Raw genomic sequence first — 19,561 nt, 5'->3', positions numbered from 1 at the left:
GAGTGCTACAATCAATATGCTGATAGAATTTAGGTAGCCGTGTTCTCAAATTTGCTTTGTTAATTGAAATACACAGCTACAATAAATGCAGCCTTAGGATATATCGTTTCCAGTTTGCAAAGAATCCAGTGAAGTTCCTTGAGGGTCGTCGTGGTATCGGCTTGAGGGGGGATATACATGGAGGTGACAATAACAGACAAGAATTATCTTGGGAGATAATACGGTTGGCATTTGATTGTGAGGAATTCTAGGTCAGGTGAACAAACGGACTTGAGTTCTTGTATGTTGTTACGATTACACCATGAGTCGTTAATCATGAAACAACCAACCTGCCCTTCATCTTCCCAGAGATGTTTATTTCTGTTAGCGTGACGCATAAAGAATCCCGGTGGCTGTACGGACTCCGACAACATATCCCGAGAGAGCCATGTTTCCGTGAAACCGAGTATGTTACAGTCCCTGATGTCTCTCTGGAAAGCAACCCTTGCCCTAATTTCGTCTACCTTGTTGTCTAGAGACTGGACTTTAGTGAGTAATATACTCGGAAGCTGTGGGTGGTGTGCACACCACCGAATTCTGACCAGAAGGCCGCTCCGTCTACCACTTCTGCGGTGACGTTGTTTTGGGTCGGCCTCTGGAATCAGATCGAATGCCCTGGGTGGTGGTGCGAACAAAGGATCCACATCGGGAAAGTTGTATTCCTGGTCGAATTGTTGGTAAGTTGACGTAACTCTGATATCCAATAGTTCTTCCCGGCTGGACTAGAAGAGAGGCGACCCTTTCTGTTGGCACCATCTTGCTCACACAAGAAAACTATAACATTAAAGTGAACTCTTGTTTATAAGATATTGGATTGGATTTATTGATTAATTGAATACATGAATATACACCTATTGTTGAAACATTCTACATAATGAGATGTAATAATAGTATCATGAGTATATGAACGACGATACAATTATCAATATCCCCCCCCCCCCCCCCCCACACACACAATATGACATTTTCTATGATAACATTTATCCATTTAGATCCCAATGTGTGATATTACAAAGACACAGGGGAGACCTGATCCTAGATCAGAGCTGCATATTATGCTCCACAGAGGTTACCATGGTGATCAGACTAAGTCAACTGTTTAAGAATGGGAGATGGATATGTTTTCTATAGAGCCTTTAATTTAGGGATCTATAACCACTGTCGGGTATAGGATGGAGATGAAATATGGCACGTTTTTGATTTCTGGTGTTTTTTTATTTGCCCTAAAAGAGAAAAACTCTTTCCACATAGACAGACATAGGGTTTCTCTCTAGTGTGTGTTCGCTGGTGTGAATTCAGGGTCCCTGACTCAGCAAAGCTCTTTCCACACTGATCACAGCTATAAGGCTTCTCTCCAGTGTGTGTTCGCTGGTGTTTAGTCAGGATGGAAGCTCGAGCAAAGCTCTTTCCACACTGATCACAGCTATAAGGCTTCTCTCCTGTGTGTGTTCGCTGGTGTATAGTTAGTTTATCTGATTGAGCAAAGCTCTTCCCACACTGATCACAGCTATATGGCTTCTCTCCAGTGTGTATGCGCTGATGTTTATTCAAGGTGGAAACCACAGCAAAGCTCTTTCCACACAGATTACAGCTATATGGCTTCTCTCCAGTGTGAATGCGCTGGTGTTTATTCAAGGTGGAAGCTACAGCAAAGCTCTTCCCACACTGATCACAGCTATAAGGCTTCTCTCCTGTGTGTACACTCTGGTGTATGGTTAGGGATCCTGCACTAGCAAAGTGTTTCCCACAATCAAGACAGGGGTAAGGCTTCTCCCCTGTATGAATTCTCAGATGATATTTGAAGGTGTAATATGTAGCAAACCTCTTCCCACATTGATCACAGCTGTAAGGCTTTTCTTCGGTGTGTGTTACCTGGTGTCTAGTTAGGTTGGAAGCTTGAGCAAACCTCTTCCCACATTGATCACAGCTGTAAGGCTTCTCTTCTGTGTGTGTTACCTGGTGTCTAGTTAGGTTGGAAGCTTGAGCAAACCTCTTCCCACATTGATCACAGCTGTAAGGCTTCTCTCCCGTGTGTGTTACCTGGTGTGCTGTCAGGTTGCCTGAGTGATTGAAGCTCTTCCCACACTGATCACAGCTGTAAGGCTTCTCTCCCGTGTGTGTTACCTGGTGTGCTGTCAGGTTGCCTGACTGATTGAAGCTCTTTCCACACTGACCACAGCTATAAGGCTTCTCTCCAGTGTGTGTTACCCGGTGTGTAGTCAGCTGTCCAGACCGAGCAAAGCTCTTCCCACACTGATCACAGCTATAAGGCTTCTCTCCAGTGTGTGTTACCTGGTGTGCTGTCAGGTTGCCTGAGTGATTGAAGCTCTTCCCACACTGATCACAGCTGTAAGGCTTCTCTCCCGTGTGTGTTACCTGGTGTGCTGTCAGGTTGCCTGGCTGATTGAAGCTCTTTCCACACTGACCACAGCTATAAGGCTTCTCTCCAGTGTGTGTTACCCGGTGTGTAGTCAGCTGTCCAGACCGAGCAAAGCTCTTCCCACACTGACAACAGCGATAAGGCTTCTCTCCGGTGTGAATACGCAGGTGAATTATGAAGGACCTCCGTGTAGTGAAACTCTTCCCACAGTCAGAGCAGCTGTGGTGAGATTTCTTCCCTGTACGTCTGTGCTGGTGTTTGAGGTGTTCTGATTGGGAGACACTCTTCTCTGCCTCGTCAGCAACATGTTGTTGTTGAAGCTCCCCAGATGATAAGTCCCTCCCGCTGAGAGAGCGACGGTTAGGAGAGTCCCCTGTGAAACAGACATTGAATAACTAAGTTTTGGAAATATGGGTCCATAAACAAACATCAACAATATATCATTATACACTCAGTGGACAGTTTATTAGGTACACTCCCCAGTTCATGAAAATAGGTCACTCCTACAGACAGTGAGTCACGTGGCTATGGCTTGCTATATAAAGCAGACAGACAGGCAGAGACATTAAGTTCCTGTTTGATTGAACATCAGAATGGGTAAAACAAGTGACCTAAGCGACTGAGCGAGGTATGATCGCCGGTGCCAGGCGGGCCGGATCCAGAATCTCAGAAACAGACACTCTCCTGGACTTTTCACACACGACAGTGTCCAGCGTTTACCAAGAATGGTGCCTCAAAAAAGCAAACATCCAGTCAGCAGCAGTCCTGTTGGTGAAAACAGCTCATTGACAAAAGAGGTCGCAGGAGAATGGCAAGAATCGTGCAAGCTGACAGGCGGGCCACAAACAGACAAATAACGGCACAGTGTATCTGAACATTGTTGCTGACCAAACCCAATAGAGTATCTTTGGGATGAGATGGAACGGGCTGTTGACAGGATGAATTAGCAGCAGTCTGCAGCAACTGCGTGTTGCCATTGCGTCAGCATGAACCAACATCCCCGTGGTACGTTTTTAAGACACCTTGTAGAATCCAGGCTCCGGATAATTCAGGCTGTTTTGGAGGCAAAGGCTGACCCGATCCGGTACTAGATTGGTGTACCTAATAAACTGAGTATATATTGTTTATCAATGAATTAACAGAAGTTGCAGAATCAGATTGTAGTTTCATCCACACACCCCATTGTTCTTACTTGATGAAATCAAATCTCCCTCCTCCTCGTGTCCTTCTCTCACAGTTCCACTCTGCCCTGGTGTTTTCCTGCAGTCGACCAGCCACACAGACACCCTCTTCAGATCCAGCAGTAAGGCGTTACCAGGAGAGTTGTGACCAGGGGACTCCGGCAGGGTGGAGGGGGACGGGCTAGCTCTGTCCTGGAGACCACAGGAAGTATTGTACATAGAACATCATCAGACGAAACATTTGATTATTGTATTCTATATCTGACTGGTGCATCCTTATAATACCTCCTTTCTCCTGAAGTGTGTAACCAACCGTTCACTACTTTCCACAAATGTACCATTTTTTTCCCTAATCACTTTTTCAAAATGGAAGTGGTCCTTGTAATGCCCCTCTGTCTTATGTTCAGAACCTTTGATTGAGCGTTCATTGGAGTTGAACACATCGTTCACCACTGAGTTAGTCTTGGTTAACCCAGAACTAATGTCTCACGTAATTGGTCAGCCGCTCTATTCAGTTCTGGGTTAATACGTTTTAGGAGAGATGATGAAACGAGGAGGACGCCAACACCTGCCAAATCGTGATTTGTCAAAATAACCAGAGGAAAACCTAAACACCTGACCTACTGCTGCTCATTATGATGTATTTTCTTAACCTTTATTTAACTAGGCAAGTCAGTTAAGAACACATTTTTAGTTTCAATGACGGCCTAAGAACAGTGGGTTAACTGCCTTGTTCAGGGGCAGAACAACAGATTTTTACCTTGTCAGCTCGGGGACAAGGGGGTTATATCGGGGGTTATATCCTTCCTGTATGGCCCTGTCCGGGGGTGTCCTCGGATGGGGCCACAGTGTCTCCTGACCCCTCTTGTCTCAGCCTCCAGTATTTATGCTGCAGTAGTTTATGTGTCGGGGGGGGCTAGGGTCAGTTTGTTATATCTGGAGTACTTCTCCTGTCCTATTCGGTGTCCTGTGTGAATCTAAGTGTGCGTTCTCTAATTCTCTCCTTCTCTCTTTCTTTCTCTCTCTCAGAGGACCTGAGCCCTAGGACCATGCCCCAGGACTACCTGACATGATGACTCCTTGCTGTCCCCAGTCCACCTGGCCGTGCTGCTGCTCCAGTTTCAACTGTTCTGCCTTATTATTATTCGACCATGCTGGTCATTTATGAACATTTGAACATCTTGGCCATGTTCTGTTATAATCTCCACCCGGCACAGCCAGAAGAGGACTGGCCATCCCACATATGCTCTCTCTAATTCTCTCTTTCTTTCTCTCTCTCGGAGGACCTGAGCCCTAGGACCATGCCCCAGGAATACCTGACATGATGACTCCTTGCTGTCCCCAGTCCACCTGACCGTGCTGCTGCTCCAGTTTCAACTGTTCTGCCTTATTATTATTATTCGACCGTGCTGGTCATTTATGAACATTTGAACATCTTGGCCATGTTCTGTTATAATCTCCACCCGGCACAGCCAGAAGAGGACTGGCCACCCCACATAGCCTGGTTCCTCTCTAGGTTTCTTCCTAGGTTTTGGACTTTCTAGGGAGTTTTTCCTAGCCACCGTGCTTCTACACCTGCATTGCTTGCTGTTTTTTGGGTTTTAGGCTGGGTTTCTGTACAGCACTTTGAGATATCAGCTGATGTACGAAGGGCTATATAAATACATTTGATTTGATCAGTCAGGAAGTTAAAGCTTGGTCGCAAATGGGTCTTCCAAATGGACAATGACCCCAAGCATACTTCCAAAGTTGTGGCAAAATAGCTTAAGGACAACAAGTCAAGGTATTGGAGTGGCCATCACAAAGCGCTGACCTCAATCCTATAGAAAATTTGTGGGCAGAACTGAAAAAGTGTGTGCGAGCAAGGAGGCCAACAAACCTGATTCAGTTACACCAGCTCTGTCAGGTGGAATGGGCCAAAATTCACTCAACTTATTGTGGGAAGCTTGTGGAAGGCTACCTGAAACGTTTGACCCACGTTAAACAAGTTAAAGGCAATGCTACCAAATACTAATTGAGGGTATGTAAACTTCTGACCCACTGGGAATGTGATGAAAAGCTGATAAATCATTCTCTCTACTATTATTCTGAAATTTCACATTCTTAAATAAAGTGGTGATCCTAACTGACCTAAAACTGGGAATTTTTACTGGGATTAAATGTCAGGAATTGTGAAAGACTGAGTTCAAATGTATTTGGATAAGGTGGATGTAAACTTCCGACTTCAACTGTATCAAAACAATCCAGATGTCTTTGTTCCAATGTTTTTTCAAGTTCTAATGTCAAAAACGATATATCAAAACTATTTTCTTTTAGACATATGATATTGTGATTATTCTGAATATCACACATGGACATTTCCTATGGGCGGATATGGAATCACTCAATATCCTGTGATAGGCCTCTTATTTTCTCAATAGGACGACAAATAATGACAGTAGGCCTACATTGTATATTTTAAGCTCTAGACTGAGGTCCAATTCAGGGTCTTGATATGCTAAATAAGGACAATTTCTGATGCTTATTTGCGCGGAGGATATGCTCAATAATTTGACTAAAATTAACTCCATATCATTCGTCGACACTAGCTATCATTGTTGTGTTACTTCCGCATAAAGACGCGCGCAAACACAAGCTAACAGCACCGTAACTGGTAGCCTAGCAACAGAAATCACCTATTTTTAATGGTCGTTTTCTTTATTTGGGCGCAACAAATTAGTGTATAAACGCTGTGTGATCGAATTGACATCTGAAGAAACAATTTGAGGTGTTCAAAGAAGTTAACCGATACATAATTGGTGTAGGCGATGCCTAATTATTTCTCCCTGGTTCTGACTTGACCTGCTTGTTGCGCATTGCCTTGTATCATCCATCTGTGTGCGATGAGCTAGTAGGCTACTTGGCTGAAATTACCACCATGGTTTCTTTTCTCCTGCTGTTCAAATCGAACTCATGGATGTGGAAGATCACACGTGAAAACTGGACATAGACATTTAAAACACCACCATAGGTATACTATTAATAAAAGTCAACCAAACTTACCCGGTCCATCGTGGAAGCTGACGTTACTGTATTCTTTATAAAAAATAAACGACACTAAATGTGTATGCTACAGTTACTTTCTTAGTCACAGCGTTCAGATAAAGAAAAGCTCGACCACAACTTTATAAATATGAAAACTACATTTAAGTTGTGACAAATGAACGTCTCATTTAGACTAATCTTACATTAGAAACATCCTGCAAATCCTGTGGAAATGTGTTTGGTTTGAAAACTAGATAGAGGATGGTAACAAAGTACTTCCTGTTGATGCTTTCCGGCTTCTTCTGTGGTGTTTAAAAGGTGCCGCCACCTACTGTATATAGTCATCAACACCTCTCTTCAAGTGGGTGAGGCGGTTTAGGGAGTCATTATGCTAGAAAATAACTGTTTGTATTATATCATGAATCTATTTAAACTGTACATGTTTCACTGTTTTAGAATCATCCTGAATGATAGTAAATGCATTATGTCCACGTGTGGTTGTATTGTTTTTATATTTGCAAATAAAATCTAAAATCACAAATCTAAGGTATTTATAGAAACAACAAAAACAGCTTGGTTAGAGAAATTCTTTGCTGTTGTCTTTCAAATGAGCTCATGGCTAGATGCCCTAGCGTGACCACAGGAATCAGAGGTTAGTTTGTTTAATATGGTTTGCAACCCGGAGTTTACACTTACAGCAATTTATAAACAAGACACTCAGTTCTCAAGATGGTGTGTTCTCTTTATATCCCCTCGCAGGGTGACATCCCTTAACTTTAACACAATATAAACTAATCATTAATAGTTGCTAATACAAAGATGTTTCTGCTAGGCGGAGTTCAGATTATTGTTATTTGCAGTTTCCCAATCCTCCTCCTACTTGCCTGACCAAGCCCCCTGTCTCATTTATTTTTTTCCTTTATTTAACCACCAGTTAAGAACAAATTGTTATTTTCAATGACAGCCTAGGAACAGTGGGTTAACTGCCTGTTCAAGGGCAGTTAGACAGATTTGTACCTTCTCAGCTCGGGGGTTTGAACTTGCAACCTTCCGGTTACTAGTCCAACGCTCTAACCACTAGGCTACCCTGCCGCCCCATTGAATATAAGAACTACCGATGAATTGTTATTTCATTATTTATTTTTTTATCAATGTATGTGTCTATAACTGTGTGCTTGTTTGTGTAAGAGTACAAGAGCATAGGTTTGTGTGTGTGGGTTTGTTATTGGTGGAGGGTGGTATGTGCATTAACATTGGTGAAGTAACACATTAAACATTGGTTTAGGTGTTATTACATGGTCGGTTTAAGTTATTACGTTATTCATAAAAAAAAATTGTTACCTGATACCAATAACTTAGACAACATTTTATCATATTAACCAACAAGATATTACATTTACCAGCTTTATTACGTTATAAATCTAAAAGTTATTACATTAACCGTTGTTACAAGACACAGTATACATAGATCTTGTCTTGAACTCATGGAAATAATTATCCAATATATTATGGATTAGATTTAGGATCATTTTAATCAATTTAGATATATAAAATACACCATTTAAGTGATAACTTCTTGTTTAGAAGATAATTGGATTGAATGTATTGATCAATTGAATACATGAATATACACCTATTGTTGAAATATTATTCTACATAATGACATTTAATAATAATAGTATTATCATGAGTACATGAAAGAAGATACAAAATTATCAACCCCCCCCCCACACACACACACAAGTTCCCTATAACATTTCCTATGATAACATTTATCCATTTAGATCAATGTGTGATATTACAAAGACACAGGGGAGACCTGATCCTAGATCAGAGCTGCATATTATGCTGCACAGAGGTTACCATGGTGATCAGACTGAGGCAACTGTTTAAGAATGGGAGATGGATATGACTGTTCACTAGATGTTTTCTACTGATCCTGCATTGCTTGCTGTCTGGGGTTTTAGGCTGGGTTTCTGTACAGCACTTTGAGATATCAGCTGATGTAAGAAGGGCTATATAAATACATTTGATTTGATCCTTTTATTTAGGGATCTGGAACCGGTGCCAGAAGGAAGGGAGATGAAACACAGCTATAAGGCTTCTCTCCAGTGTGTATTCGCTGGTGTGAATTCAGGTTATCTAATTACAGCAAGTTTGTGCTTTCTGTTTTTTTCTCATTGGCCCAAAATAAACAGAGCTTCACTGGTGTGAATAAAGGGTCCATAACTGACTGAAACGCTTCTCACACTGATCACAGCTATAAGGCTTCTTTCTCACCAGTGTGTGTTTGCTTGTGTGATTTCAGGGCTCCTGACTGATTAAAGCTCTTTCCACAATGATCACAGCTAATAAGATTTCTCTCCAGTGTGTGTTCGCTGGTGTGTAGACAGGGAGGAAAATACAGCAAAGCTCTTTCCACACTGATCACAGCTATAAGGCTTCTCTCCAGTGTGTGTTCTGTGGTGTGCAGTCAGGTGGGAAGCTAGAGCAAAGCTCTTCCCACACTGATAACAGCTATACGGCTTCTCTCCAGTGTGTGTTCTGTGGTGTGTAGTCAGGGTGGAAGCTAGAGCAAAGCTCTTCCCACACTGATAACAGCTATAAGGCTTCTCTCCAGTGTGTATCCGCTGGTGTGAATACAGGTTATCTGATTGAGCAAAGCTCTTTCCACAATGATCACAGCTATAAGGCTTCTCTCCTGTGTGTATCCGCTGGTGTCTAGTTAGTTTTTCTGATTGAGCAAAGCTCTTTCCACAATGATCACATCTATAAGGTTTCTCTCCTGTGTGTATCCGCTGGTGTCTAGTTAGTTTTTCTGATACAGCAAAGCTCTTCCCACACTGATCACAGCTATAAGGCTTCACTCCAGTGTGAGTTCGCTGGTGTGTAATCAGGGTGGAAGCTACAGCAAAGCTCTTCCCACACTGACCACAGCTGTAAGGCTTTTCTCCAGTGTGAGTTCGCTGGTGTGTAGTCAGGGAGGAAACTATAACAAAGCTCTTCCCACACTGACCACAGCTGTAAGGCTTTTCTCCAGTGTGAGTTTGCTGGTGTGCAGTCAGGGAGGAAACTCCAGCAAAGCTCTTTCCACACTGACCACAGTTATAAGGCTTCTCTCCAGTGTGTATTCGCTGGTGTCTAGTTAGTCTATCTGATACAGCAAAGCTCTTCCCACACTGATCACAACTATAAGGCTTCTCTCCTGTGTGTGTTCGCTTGTGTGTAGTCAGGCTGCCTGAATGTTTGAAGCTCTTTCCACACTGATCACAGCTATAAGGTTTCTCTCCTGTGTGTGTTCGCTGGTGTATAATCAGGGCGGAAGCTGCAGCAAAGCTCTTCCCACACTGACCACAGCTATAAGGCTTCTCTCCAGTGTGAGTTTGCTGGTGTGCAGTCAGGGAGGAAACTCCAGCAAAGCTCTTTCCACATTGACCACAGTTATAAGGCTTCTCTCCAGTGTGTATTCGCTGGTGTCTAGTTAGTGTTTCTGATACAGCAAAGCTCTTCCCACACTGATCACAACTATAAGGCTTCTCTCCTGTGTGTGTTCGCTGGTGTGTAGTCAGGTTGCCTGAATGATTGAAGCTCTTCCCACACTGATCACAGCTATAAGGTTTCTCTCCTGTGTGTACACGCTGGTGTACAGTTAAGGCTCCTGCACTAACAAAGCTTTTCCCACAATCAAGGCAGGGGTAAGGCTTCTCCCCTGTATGAATTCTTACATTAGATTTGAAGGTGTTAGATGCAGCAAAACTCTTCCCACACTGATCACAGTGAATAATGAAGCCACTCTGGCTTGTGAAACTCTTCCCACAGTCAGAGCAGCAGTGGTGAGGTTTCTTCCCTGTATGTCCCTGCTGGTGTTTCGTGGGGTGTTCTAATCTGGAGAGACTCTTCTCTGTCTCGTCAGCAACAGGATGTTGTTGAGGCTCCCCAGATGATAAGCCCCTCCCGCTGAGAGAACAACAGTGTATGTCCCCTGTGAAACAAAGACATTGAATAACTAGGTTTTGGAAATACAGGTCTATAAATAGTATTATTTTTGTAAAAAGTATTTGTTATTTAGCAGACGCTCTTATCCAAAGCGACTTACAGGAGCAATCAGGGTTAAGTACCCTGCCCAAGAGCAGACAGATGGTTTTACCTTGTTGGCTCAGAGATTCAAACCAGCAACCTTGCGATTACTGGCCTTAACCACTAGGCTAACTGCCTCCCTCTTCAATAAATACACTATGGTCAGTTTATTAGGAACACCTCCATTCACAAAACTGGATCGACAATTTACAGGCCACTGAGTGTTTACTGTTTATCAATCAATTAACAGAAGTTGCAGAAGCAGATTGTGTTCTAATATACCCCCCCCCCCCCCCCCCCCCCCCCCCCCCCCCCCCCCATTGTTCTTACTTGATGAAATCAGATCTCCCTCCTCGTGTCCTTCTCTCACAGTTCCACTCTGCCCTGGTGTTTTCCTGCAGTCGACCAGCAGCACAGAAATCCTCTTCAGATCCAGCAGTAAGGCGCTACCAGGAGAGTTGTGACCAGGGGACTCCGGCAGGGTGGAGGGGGACGGACTAGCTCTGTCCTGGTGACCACAGGAAGTATTGTACATAGAATATCATTAGACCAAACATTTGATTAGTCTAAATCTCTGATTGATTGGTGCATCCTTATAATACCTCCTTTCTCCTGAAGTGTGTAACCGTTCACTACTTTCCACAAATGTCTTGTATATTTCACTTTGGCAAATGTTTCTAAATAGAATTGGAATATTTTTTACAAAATTTAAAAACGTATAAAACTTGATGGTAGAACAAAGAGCAGAACAGAAACGAAAAGCTCCACCCCCTCTTTCAAGATGTAGATGTCGCCTCCCTTTCCAAGGTGTGAAAGATGGTAACACCTGCTAAATCATGTTGTTCAAATAACCAGTGATGAAAAATCTAAACACCAGAACTACTGCTGCTAGTTATCCCACTTGGAGCATGTTGAGAAAAATGTCAGTCTCATAGTTTCAGTATCCTTACACAGTACATACATAGAAGAAACCATCAGATATAGGGGTATTGTGGCATGTTGTGACGGCCCTGAATTTTTCTGAACCGTCTCAGTGCTTCTCCTTCCAATAGGGTGCTTTCCCTTTAATTGCCAATTAAATAGCCAGCATCAGCTGCGCAAAAGTGGGGTTGTGATGGAGACGTGAATGAGGATGTGTTCAACCCTCAGTTCTGAAGCTTCTCTATTCCGGTTGTTTTGTTGCGGTTAAACGTGTGTTTTGTAGCCTAATAGAGTTTACCCAGGATCGGATCCACTCTTTGTGTCCGTGGACTACACCTCTCCGTTTTTCGTGGCCTTTCTCCGCTGGAGATCTGTTGGCGGATTGGATTGTCTGACTGACCGACTGACTACAACCTTTTTGTATACGGTATTTCATTTGTTTTGATGTGAGGTATACTGTGATGATTTATGTAGTTAGTTGTAGTTGAGGACTTAGTAAGAGTTGATACGCTTCAAAGTTCTGTGGTAAAATAATTGTTATATTGATTGTATGATTAATACTGGGTTTACGCTACACTTGAATGAACGGACAAACATCGCGTGACTAAGGTCACGGGAGTTCCCTGAACTCCTTTACCGGGCTGGACTCTTTACGCCCGAGGTACAGGACATTTCTGGAGGAACCAGAACTCATTGTGATATTATTATATGTGTGTGTGTAATCATTGGTGTTGCTAATACAACCCACGCAAAATAATATAGTTGTTTTTTGAAGTTCTTTCCAATGTTTTAAGGGTTTATGAAAAGTTGATTTCCATGACTTTAACATAAGTCCTTTGTATTGGGTGTAGACTTGACGGACCAGATGGGACTCATTCCCTCCCAAACCAAAAGGAGAAACCAATGTTTTCTCTGGTAGGCACAACCTACCTGGCACCCCTATAAATAATAACCTCAAGTCAAAACCGTTACATAAAAAATGGCACCCCAGATGGGACAGCTCAACATTGAGAACTAACCAAAGCAAATCTTTTGTGTGGAATTAAAACAATGGATTCACCCCAAGATAATGTGCTCATCCATGTCATACCTGTCAATGGGAATATACAGGGCCATTCTGACCATCAAGCTGACAATACAAATCATAATGTGAATGGAGATAATGGAGTTGATTTGGGCCAGAGCCCTAGGAATCTGAATGCTCGGTCTGGACCACAGGCCACAGGAGGTCTAACCAGTTACTCACTTATTGACATGGATCTGTGTGGAAGTACTGAGCTAGCCCTCCCTCTGACACCCAACCTTCCTCCATTGTCTGGTTTATCTCCAGAGGTTGTAGTCTTACAACTTCAAGGTGACATCCTTGATATTCGTCGGACTCAACAACATCTCCAAACTCTTATCCACCATAATTTCCAATGTCTGAGGGAAGAGCAACAACAGAGTGCCATGGAATTCAGAAACTCACTGAGCACTCGAACCCACATGCTGACAGAGCTCAGTGAGAGTGGAAGACGGGAAATGACTGGTGCCATGGACAGGCAGTTTGACTACCAACGAAACCAACTCACTGCCACTCTCCAATGGCGCCTGCAACATCATCACACTGAGGTCCTCAAGGACGTTAATTCTGTTTTTTTCTCCCATGGTTAACACTGTAGACCACTTGCAGACAGAACTCTCTAATTGTGTTAAAATGTTGGATGACGTGTCTGTGGACATGGCCTCCATTAGGCACAACTCCTTACACAGAGTTTCTCTGGTGTCCACTTCAGTTCAGACCACTGAGGGCCAAGCTGGCACCTCTGAACAGCCAAGACCAGAGTATCTGTGACTTTGCATACGGTTACCACTCCCTGTGCAGAAGGTGGAAACCTGGCATTGAGGAGGAAGAGGTAATTAAATTGATCTTGAAGAACATCAACCCACTACTAGCCAGTCAACTCCGAGAACGAGTCACCACTGTCGATGGACTGGTTCGCTTGGGACAGCAGTTTGAGAAGGACAGAGAATGCCAACAGCAATATGACCAGAGAAAGAAACAGACACCCTAACAGTTACCCAAGACAGACTATCAACAACAGCTAGAGTCTCCAGCCAAGACCCCTCTCATGTTCTGTTGGAGATGTAGCCAAAAGGGACATTCTTCAGCTACATGTCCAAGACCGTATCAAGTAAACCCTTCCAGAAACCACAAATCACAACAGGCCAACACACCTAACTATTTTCACAGGAATCACCATCCTACTCTGGGTGCTTTAACCAGAGCTGAAACCCCAAGAGTCACTGCCTACGCCCCCCCATCGACATCCCCTTCCTTTCAGTTAATACCGCACCAACTGGTGTTACCCCTGTCCATAGGCCCATGGACAGGAAGAGCCATCTTGGATACCGGGTCATCCTACACACTGCTCAATGAGAAACTGTGGAAGGAGGTTAAAGACCCACAATACAACTTGAAGCCGTGGACAGAAGGTCCACTCTATCTGGCTGATGGTGAGGCTAGACGACCACTTGGATGGAGTGAGGTAGAGTTCCGCCTGTGTAACAGCTCCTATGTGATTCCTTCGGTTATCCTACAAACCAAGAACCTTGCTTTTCCTGTCGTGTTGGGAATTGATTTCATGTACTTCAGTGGTGTCCAGATTGATATAGTGGAGGAAGCACCTGTTTCCTTTTCGACTTGCGGTAACTCTAAATCAATAGTTGTTTAGTATTCAGAAAACATTCACTTGCTCGACCATTCTGAAGGTCATGTAACTGTTACATGCAACATTTCTTGTGAACTTAACAGGACAGATGTTGCTCTCTAGTTTTATGATGTAACAAAGGTCTGGTTGAATGTATTCTGCCACTGTCTTCTTGTCTCAGCTGAGTCAAGGCATATGAACTAACAGGTTATAACAACGCAATGATCACAACATGTAAAATAGCTATTTTTCTGGCTTTCTTCCCTGGTGATTTTTACCTACACACCACTACTGCAAGTTGTAACTTTGCCCTCATTATTTCTCCATGGTTCTGACTTTACCTGCTCGTTGCGCATTGCCTTGTATCAATCTGTGTGTTTTAGGCTAGTAGGCTACTTTGCTGAAGGACAAAATATCCCACGTGTTTATTACCACCATTGTTTATGAAACAGTATAACTTTAGACCGTCCCCTCGCCCATACCCGGGCGCGAACCAGGGACTCTCTGCACACCCACGAAGCATCGTTACCCACAAAAGCCGCGGCCCTAGCAGAGCAAGGGGAACTACTACTTCAATGTCTCAGAGCAAGTGACGTCACCGATTGAAACGCTATTTAGCGCACACACCGCTAACTAAGCTAGCCGTTTCACATCCGTTACATTTATTTTGTTCAAATGGAACGAATGGATATGGAAGATCAAATATGATTAAACTAGACATGTTATACACCACAGTAGGAAAACTGTTAATAAGTCGACATAACTTACCCGATCCATCGTTGAAGCCGTTCTTTCTTCTGCGTTTCTTCAAATAAAAAACGTGACAGTAAATCTGTAGCTAGCCTACACTAGTTACTTTCTTTGTTACCGCGTTCAGATAAAGCTAGACCAGAACAAACGTTAATATAAATATCAACACTCGATTTACGTTGTGACAAATATATGTCTGATGTAGCCTAATCTTACTTCAGAAAGATCCTGGATATGATTGTAATCTATTAAAGTCAATAAAACGTCCAACACCCTATTCACCAAAAATCCTGTTGTCGTCTACCTCTACCCCAGAGTCTGTTGGAACAACGTCCTCTTCCGAGATTCCAGATAGTTTTAATTGTCTGAGGTGTGGCCTAAAAAATACCAAATTACAAGCTATACGTGCTGCGAAGCATGCAGCATTTACAGCAATGCAACCTCCGAAGTAGTCAGTGTGTTACAAGCATTTCGCTACACCCGCTATAACATCTGCTAAACACAAGTATGTGACCAAAAAAAATGGATTGATTTATAATTCTTCCGCTTTACAGACCAGATCCAGAGATGTTGAGAAGGAAGTGGTCTTCTTCTTCTTTAGTGTTATGGCGGTCAGCAAAACAATGACTATTGGTGCACTTCCCCACCTAGTGTGTTGGCTGTGTATCAGCCTACTATTCTGTAGTATGAATTCATTACACTTTGTGAAAAACCAACTAACCCTACACCCATTAAAACCTCATCATTATTCCACTACTTTGGCCCTCTAATTCAACACCAGGCCAGCATCCTGGGAGGACAGGATATTATCCTTCAAAACACCTTGTAAATATGCAGTAAAATATTATACACCCAAGTACTTCTCAACAGCTGCCACCACAACATCTATCCAATGTGATTTACATTCTATTCCTGCGGTACGGTTGACAACCATGGCCATGAACTTGGCCAAAACTTACTGAAGCATGTTATTCCTGTCACTCTCTATTGACCTCGGCCTAATTACAGGGATCCTCTCAGGATCCCTCACCCTGGACCCATCTTCCTCTACTACTCTCTTCACTGCCTCAGCATACAACACCTTCTGCACTACTGTGATCCTGGTAACCTCAACCTGTCTTTCTCTCACTGGACACATCTGATCTCCAGCACCATGTGTACCCCTACCGTTTATACACACAACGTTTTACATCAATACTACACATTCCTTTCTCTCAGGTCCTCCTGCACACTTCTCACATCTAGAAATCTCCCTGATACACACTGCTGGAAGGAAGTAGTCAAGGAAGGGAGTTGTGTTTATACAGGAAGTACCGCCCCCACTTACCGTCAACCAATCATTTCAATGTCGAGCTATACGAGCTCGCCAGCTTGTAGTCTTGAAACTCGGAAATGAGATACATTTGGCTCGTTCATCCATCCCAATGGGGAAAATGTTTGGTTTTGGAATAAATACTGAAAATAAGATTAGCACAGGCTTGAGGTCTTATACGTTTTGTTCTATGAGATAATAGCAGTCAGTTAATATGAACTTTATATTTTATGAAGCCTTCTGTGCTTTTTTTGTTACAAATTCTTCAAAATTAACAAGAAGTGACGTCAGCTGATAAATATTGTAGAACAAAATCTAATAAGATCTCCTAAACCTGTGTTTACAACGGTCCATATTTTCGGCATTTATCCAAACACCCTACATAAACGCCATTACATTTTCCCCATAGGCTTTGTCCAATGAACCATGGCAAAATTAGTACCTATTGCTATTTTTCTCCTTAGAGCCCCACAGTGTACTCGTCATAATACCCATAAAACCTAGTGCTCGAACAGGGAAATGGTTCCAACTGTTTTCCACCATTCATTTTTCCCATAGGGGATTTCCCATAGGCTTACCCTGGGGAGACATTTTGATTTCCATGTAACTCTCTCTCAGACAAGGTGACTTGATCAGTATAGTCAGCTATATTTATTCTCAAATGCTGATGCAAGGCAATGATCTTCACCTTTTCCTAATGTGTATTTTGGTCCTGTGTCATCCAACCGACAACACATTACATTATCAAAGTATGTTTGTCTATTTTATGTTTCTATCTGAAAATATTTTTCACTCCTACAGTCTTCTGACGTTGACATCAGAGTCCTCTAAGACATGTAGTGACCTCTCTGAGGAGTGGTGGTCGGGGTGGAGGTGGTAGCCCATTATGGTGTGGGGGTCCAGTCGAGGGTTCTCCCCGCCTGAGGCAAGGCATTTTTTAAAAGGTCATTTTTACGATGTTTCAGAACCACATGTCAAACAAAGTTAAAAATGTATAATTTTCTTTTTAAAGCAATGACAGGTAATTCTGATATATTTCCTAGAGGTCAAATATCAACTTTCTGTCAATCTGAACATTCTGAAGATGTGTCTGATGGACAGCTATGAATCTAATATTTCCAATGATATATGATTAAAGGGTAAACATGAGTAATAACCTGATGTACTGTATGCTGACGTTGTCATAGGGGTTTTACCCTATGGGAAAACTGAAAGGGATGGAGGGATGAATAGAAATAGTGATAAACACACAGAAAGGTACCATTGCTGCAATGATAGAACACATTTTACACTTTAGGAACATATACATTGTCACCCCAAGTGAGCCTGAACAAGCCCCCTGGCTCATTGACAACAAGGTCTACAAATAAATTATGTTAATTTTTTTAATCAATGTGTATTATTATTATTATAACTTTATTTCAACAAGGAACACGGACAGACCTCTTTTACAGCTGGGCCCTACGTATACATGTCTATACATACAGTTTAGGTACAATGATTAATAAACTAAACAAGACAAACAAAACCATCACAGATAACACACATTATTACATTCACACGCAGGTTATTCCCCTACCAGCAAAATAACTTGTATTACCCAAGTGTGTGTGTGTGTGTGTGTGTGTGTGTGTGTGAGAGAGTGATTGTACAGGTGTGTGTGTGTGTGTGAGAGAGTGATTGTACAGGTGTGTGTGTGTGTGTGAGAGAGTGATTGTACAGGTGTGTGTGTGTGTGTGAGAGAGAGAGTGATTGTACAGGTGTGTGTGAGAGAGAGAGTGATTGTACAGGTGTGTGTGTGTGAGAGAGAGAGTGATTGTACAGGTGTGTGTGTGTGTGTGTGTGTGTGTGAGAGAGTGATTGTACAGGTGTGTGTGTACATGTCAATAATTCCATGATTTTACTTTTAGACGGGTGTATTGTTAGATATTACTGCACTGTTGGAGCTAGGAACACCAGCATTTACAATTGTATCTTTGTCAAATAAGCACCAAAAGGGGTCAAACAAAGCTAGCTAGATTACGGGAGTATCCGGAAACCCTGTGTCTGTCTGTCACAAAATGTAGGTGCTAACCTTTTGTGACAGCATGCCTTTTCCTTTTGGACTAAAACTATAAGAATATTCAGAGTTATGAAAACTGGTTGTTTTGCAAAATGTTGAATTAATAATATGGCTACTAATAATGGAACAGCTAAATCAAAGTTTAAGTATAGAGACTTGACGATATTCTTGCAAAATTATGTATTATGAATGCAAACGTTTCCTTCAAGATTTGCACAAATGTACCTGGGTGACTTCACACTAAATGTCATGTAGAACGCTCAAACGTCAAGTTATCCGTCTGAAAATGTGCGCACACACTGCTTCCATCTTGTGGACACCATCGGAATTACAACCAGAGTGATGGCTAAAACTGGGACCTTTCTCTTGCATTTCAAAGATGGTGGTAGAAAAAAAACAGGTTGTTTTTTTCTTAGCATTTTCTTCTATCAGATCTATTGTGATATATTCTCATACATTCAATTCACATTTCCACAAAGTTCAAAGTGTTTCCTTTCAAATGGTACCAAGAATATGCATATTACTGCTACAGGCAGTATGTCATTTTGGCAAAAATTGAAAAAAAACCCTAAGAAGTTTTAATTAATGACTCCAACCTGTATGTAAACTTACGACTTCAACTGTACCAGTTTTATTACATTATAAATCTAAAAGTTATTACATAGCCTATTACATAGCCTTTGCATTTGCATTGCCTTGATCCAATGTATAATTGATTAAATTTAATAAATTACAGGATATCACACTTGAAAATAGGGGCCTTCATTCTCAGATATATTCACATTTTATAGGGCTTTTGGTTACCTTTTGTAAAGTGCTTGGTGATGCCAAATGTCTTTCTGACATGCTCCAATCAAGCTCTCTTGACCTAGCAAGGGCTGTGGATCTAGTAGGTGCCCTTACAGACACATTGCAGGACTACAGAGGATTGAGTGTGTTGCGGATTAGTGAAGTGGAGATGTTGTTTCCTACCTTCACCACCTGGGGGCGGCCCGTCAGGAAGTCCAGGACCCAATTGCACAGGGTGGGGTTGATGATGAGGGTTGAATGCTGAGCTGTAGTCAATGTGTTCATTCTTATTAGTATTCCTCTTGTTCAGATGGGACAGAGCGGTGTGATAGTATC

General features: G+C 42.4%; 1 protein-coding gene and 1 pseudogene across 3 annotated transcripts; both read right to left on the bottom strand.

Moving 5' to 3' along the window:
• Nucleotides 1-837: 837 nt before the first annotated feature.
• On the bottom strand, nucleotides 838-6,929 carry LOC110511878 (zinc finger protein 2 homolog). Of its 3 annotated transcripts, XM_036941918.1 has the most exons (4): nucleotides 6,643-6,929; nucleotides 3,612-3,792; nucleotides 1,946-2,792; nucleotides 838-1,861 (listed from the first exon to the last, which is right to left on the bottom strand). In XM_036941918.1, the coding sequence occupies exons 1-4, from the start codon at nucleotides 6,649-6,651 to the stop codon at nucleotides 1,189-1,191; spliced, it is 1,710 nt and encodes a 569-aa protein (XP_036797813.1). In that variant the 5' UTR covers nucleotides 6,652-6,929; the 3' UTR covers nucleotides 838-1,188. The 3 variants fall into 3 exon arrangements, with proteins under 3 accessions (XP_036797813.1, XP_036797811.1, XP_036797812.1); XM_036941916.1 differs by having other exon boundaries at nucleotides 838-2,792; XM_036941917.1 differs by lacking the exon at nucleotides 6,643-6,929 and adding an exon at nucleotides 6,514-6,557 and having other exon boundaries at nucleotides 838-2,792.
• Nucleotides 6,930-8,910: 1,981 nt separating this feature from the next.
• Nucleotides 8,911-16,332, bottom strand: LOC118938353 (annotated as a pseudogene).
• Between the last annotated feature and the right edge of the window lie 3,229 nt (nucleotides 16,333-19,561).

Source organism: Oncorhynchus mykiss, chromosome 13 (assembly GCF_013265735.2).
Source record: "Oncorhynchus mykiss isolate Arlee chromosome 13, USDA_OmykA_1.1, whole genome shotgun sequence".
Taxonomy (NCBI): Eukaryota; Metazoa; Chordata; class Actinopteri; order Salmoniformes; family Salmonidae; genus Oncorhynchus; species Oncorhynchus mykiss.
Note: the sequence above shows the minus strand (reverse complement) of the source record. Positions and strands in the feature narration are given on the sequence as shown.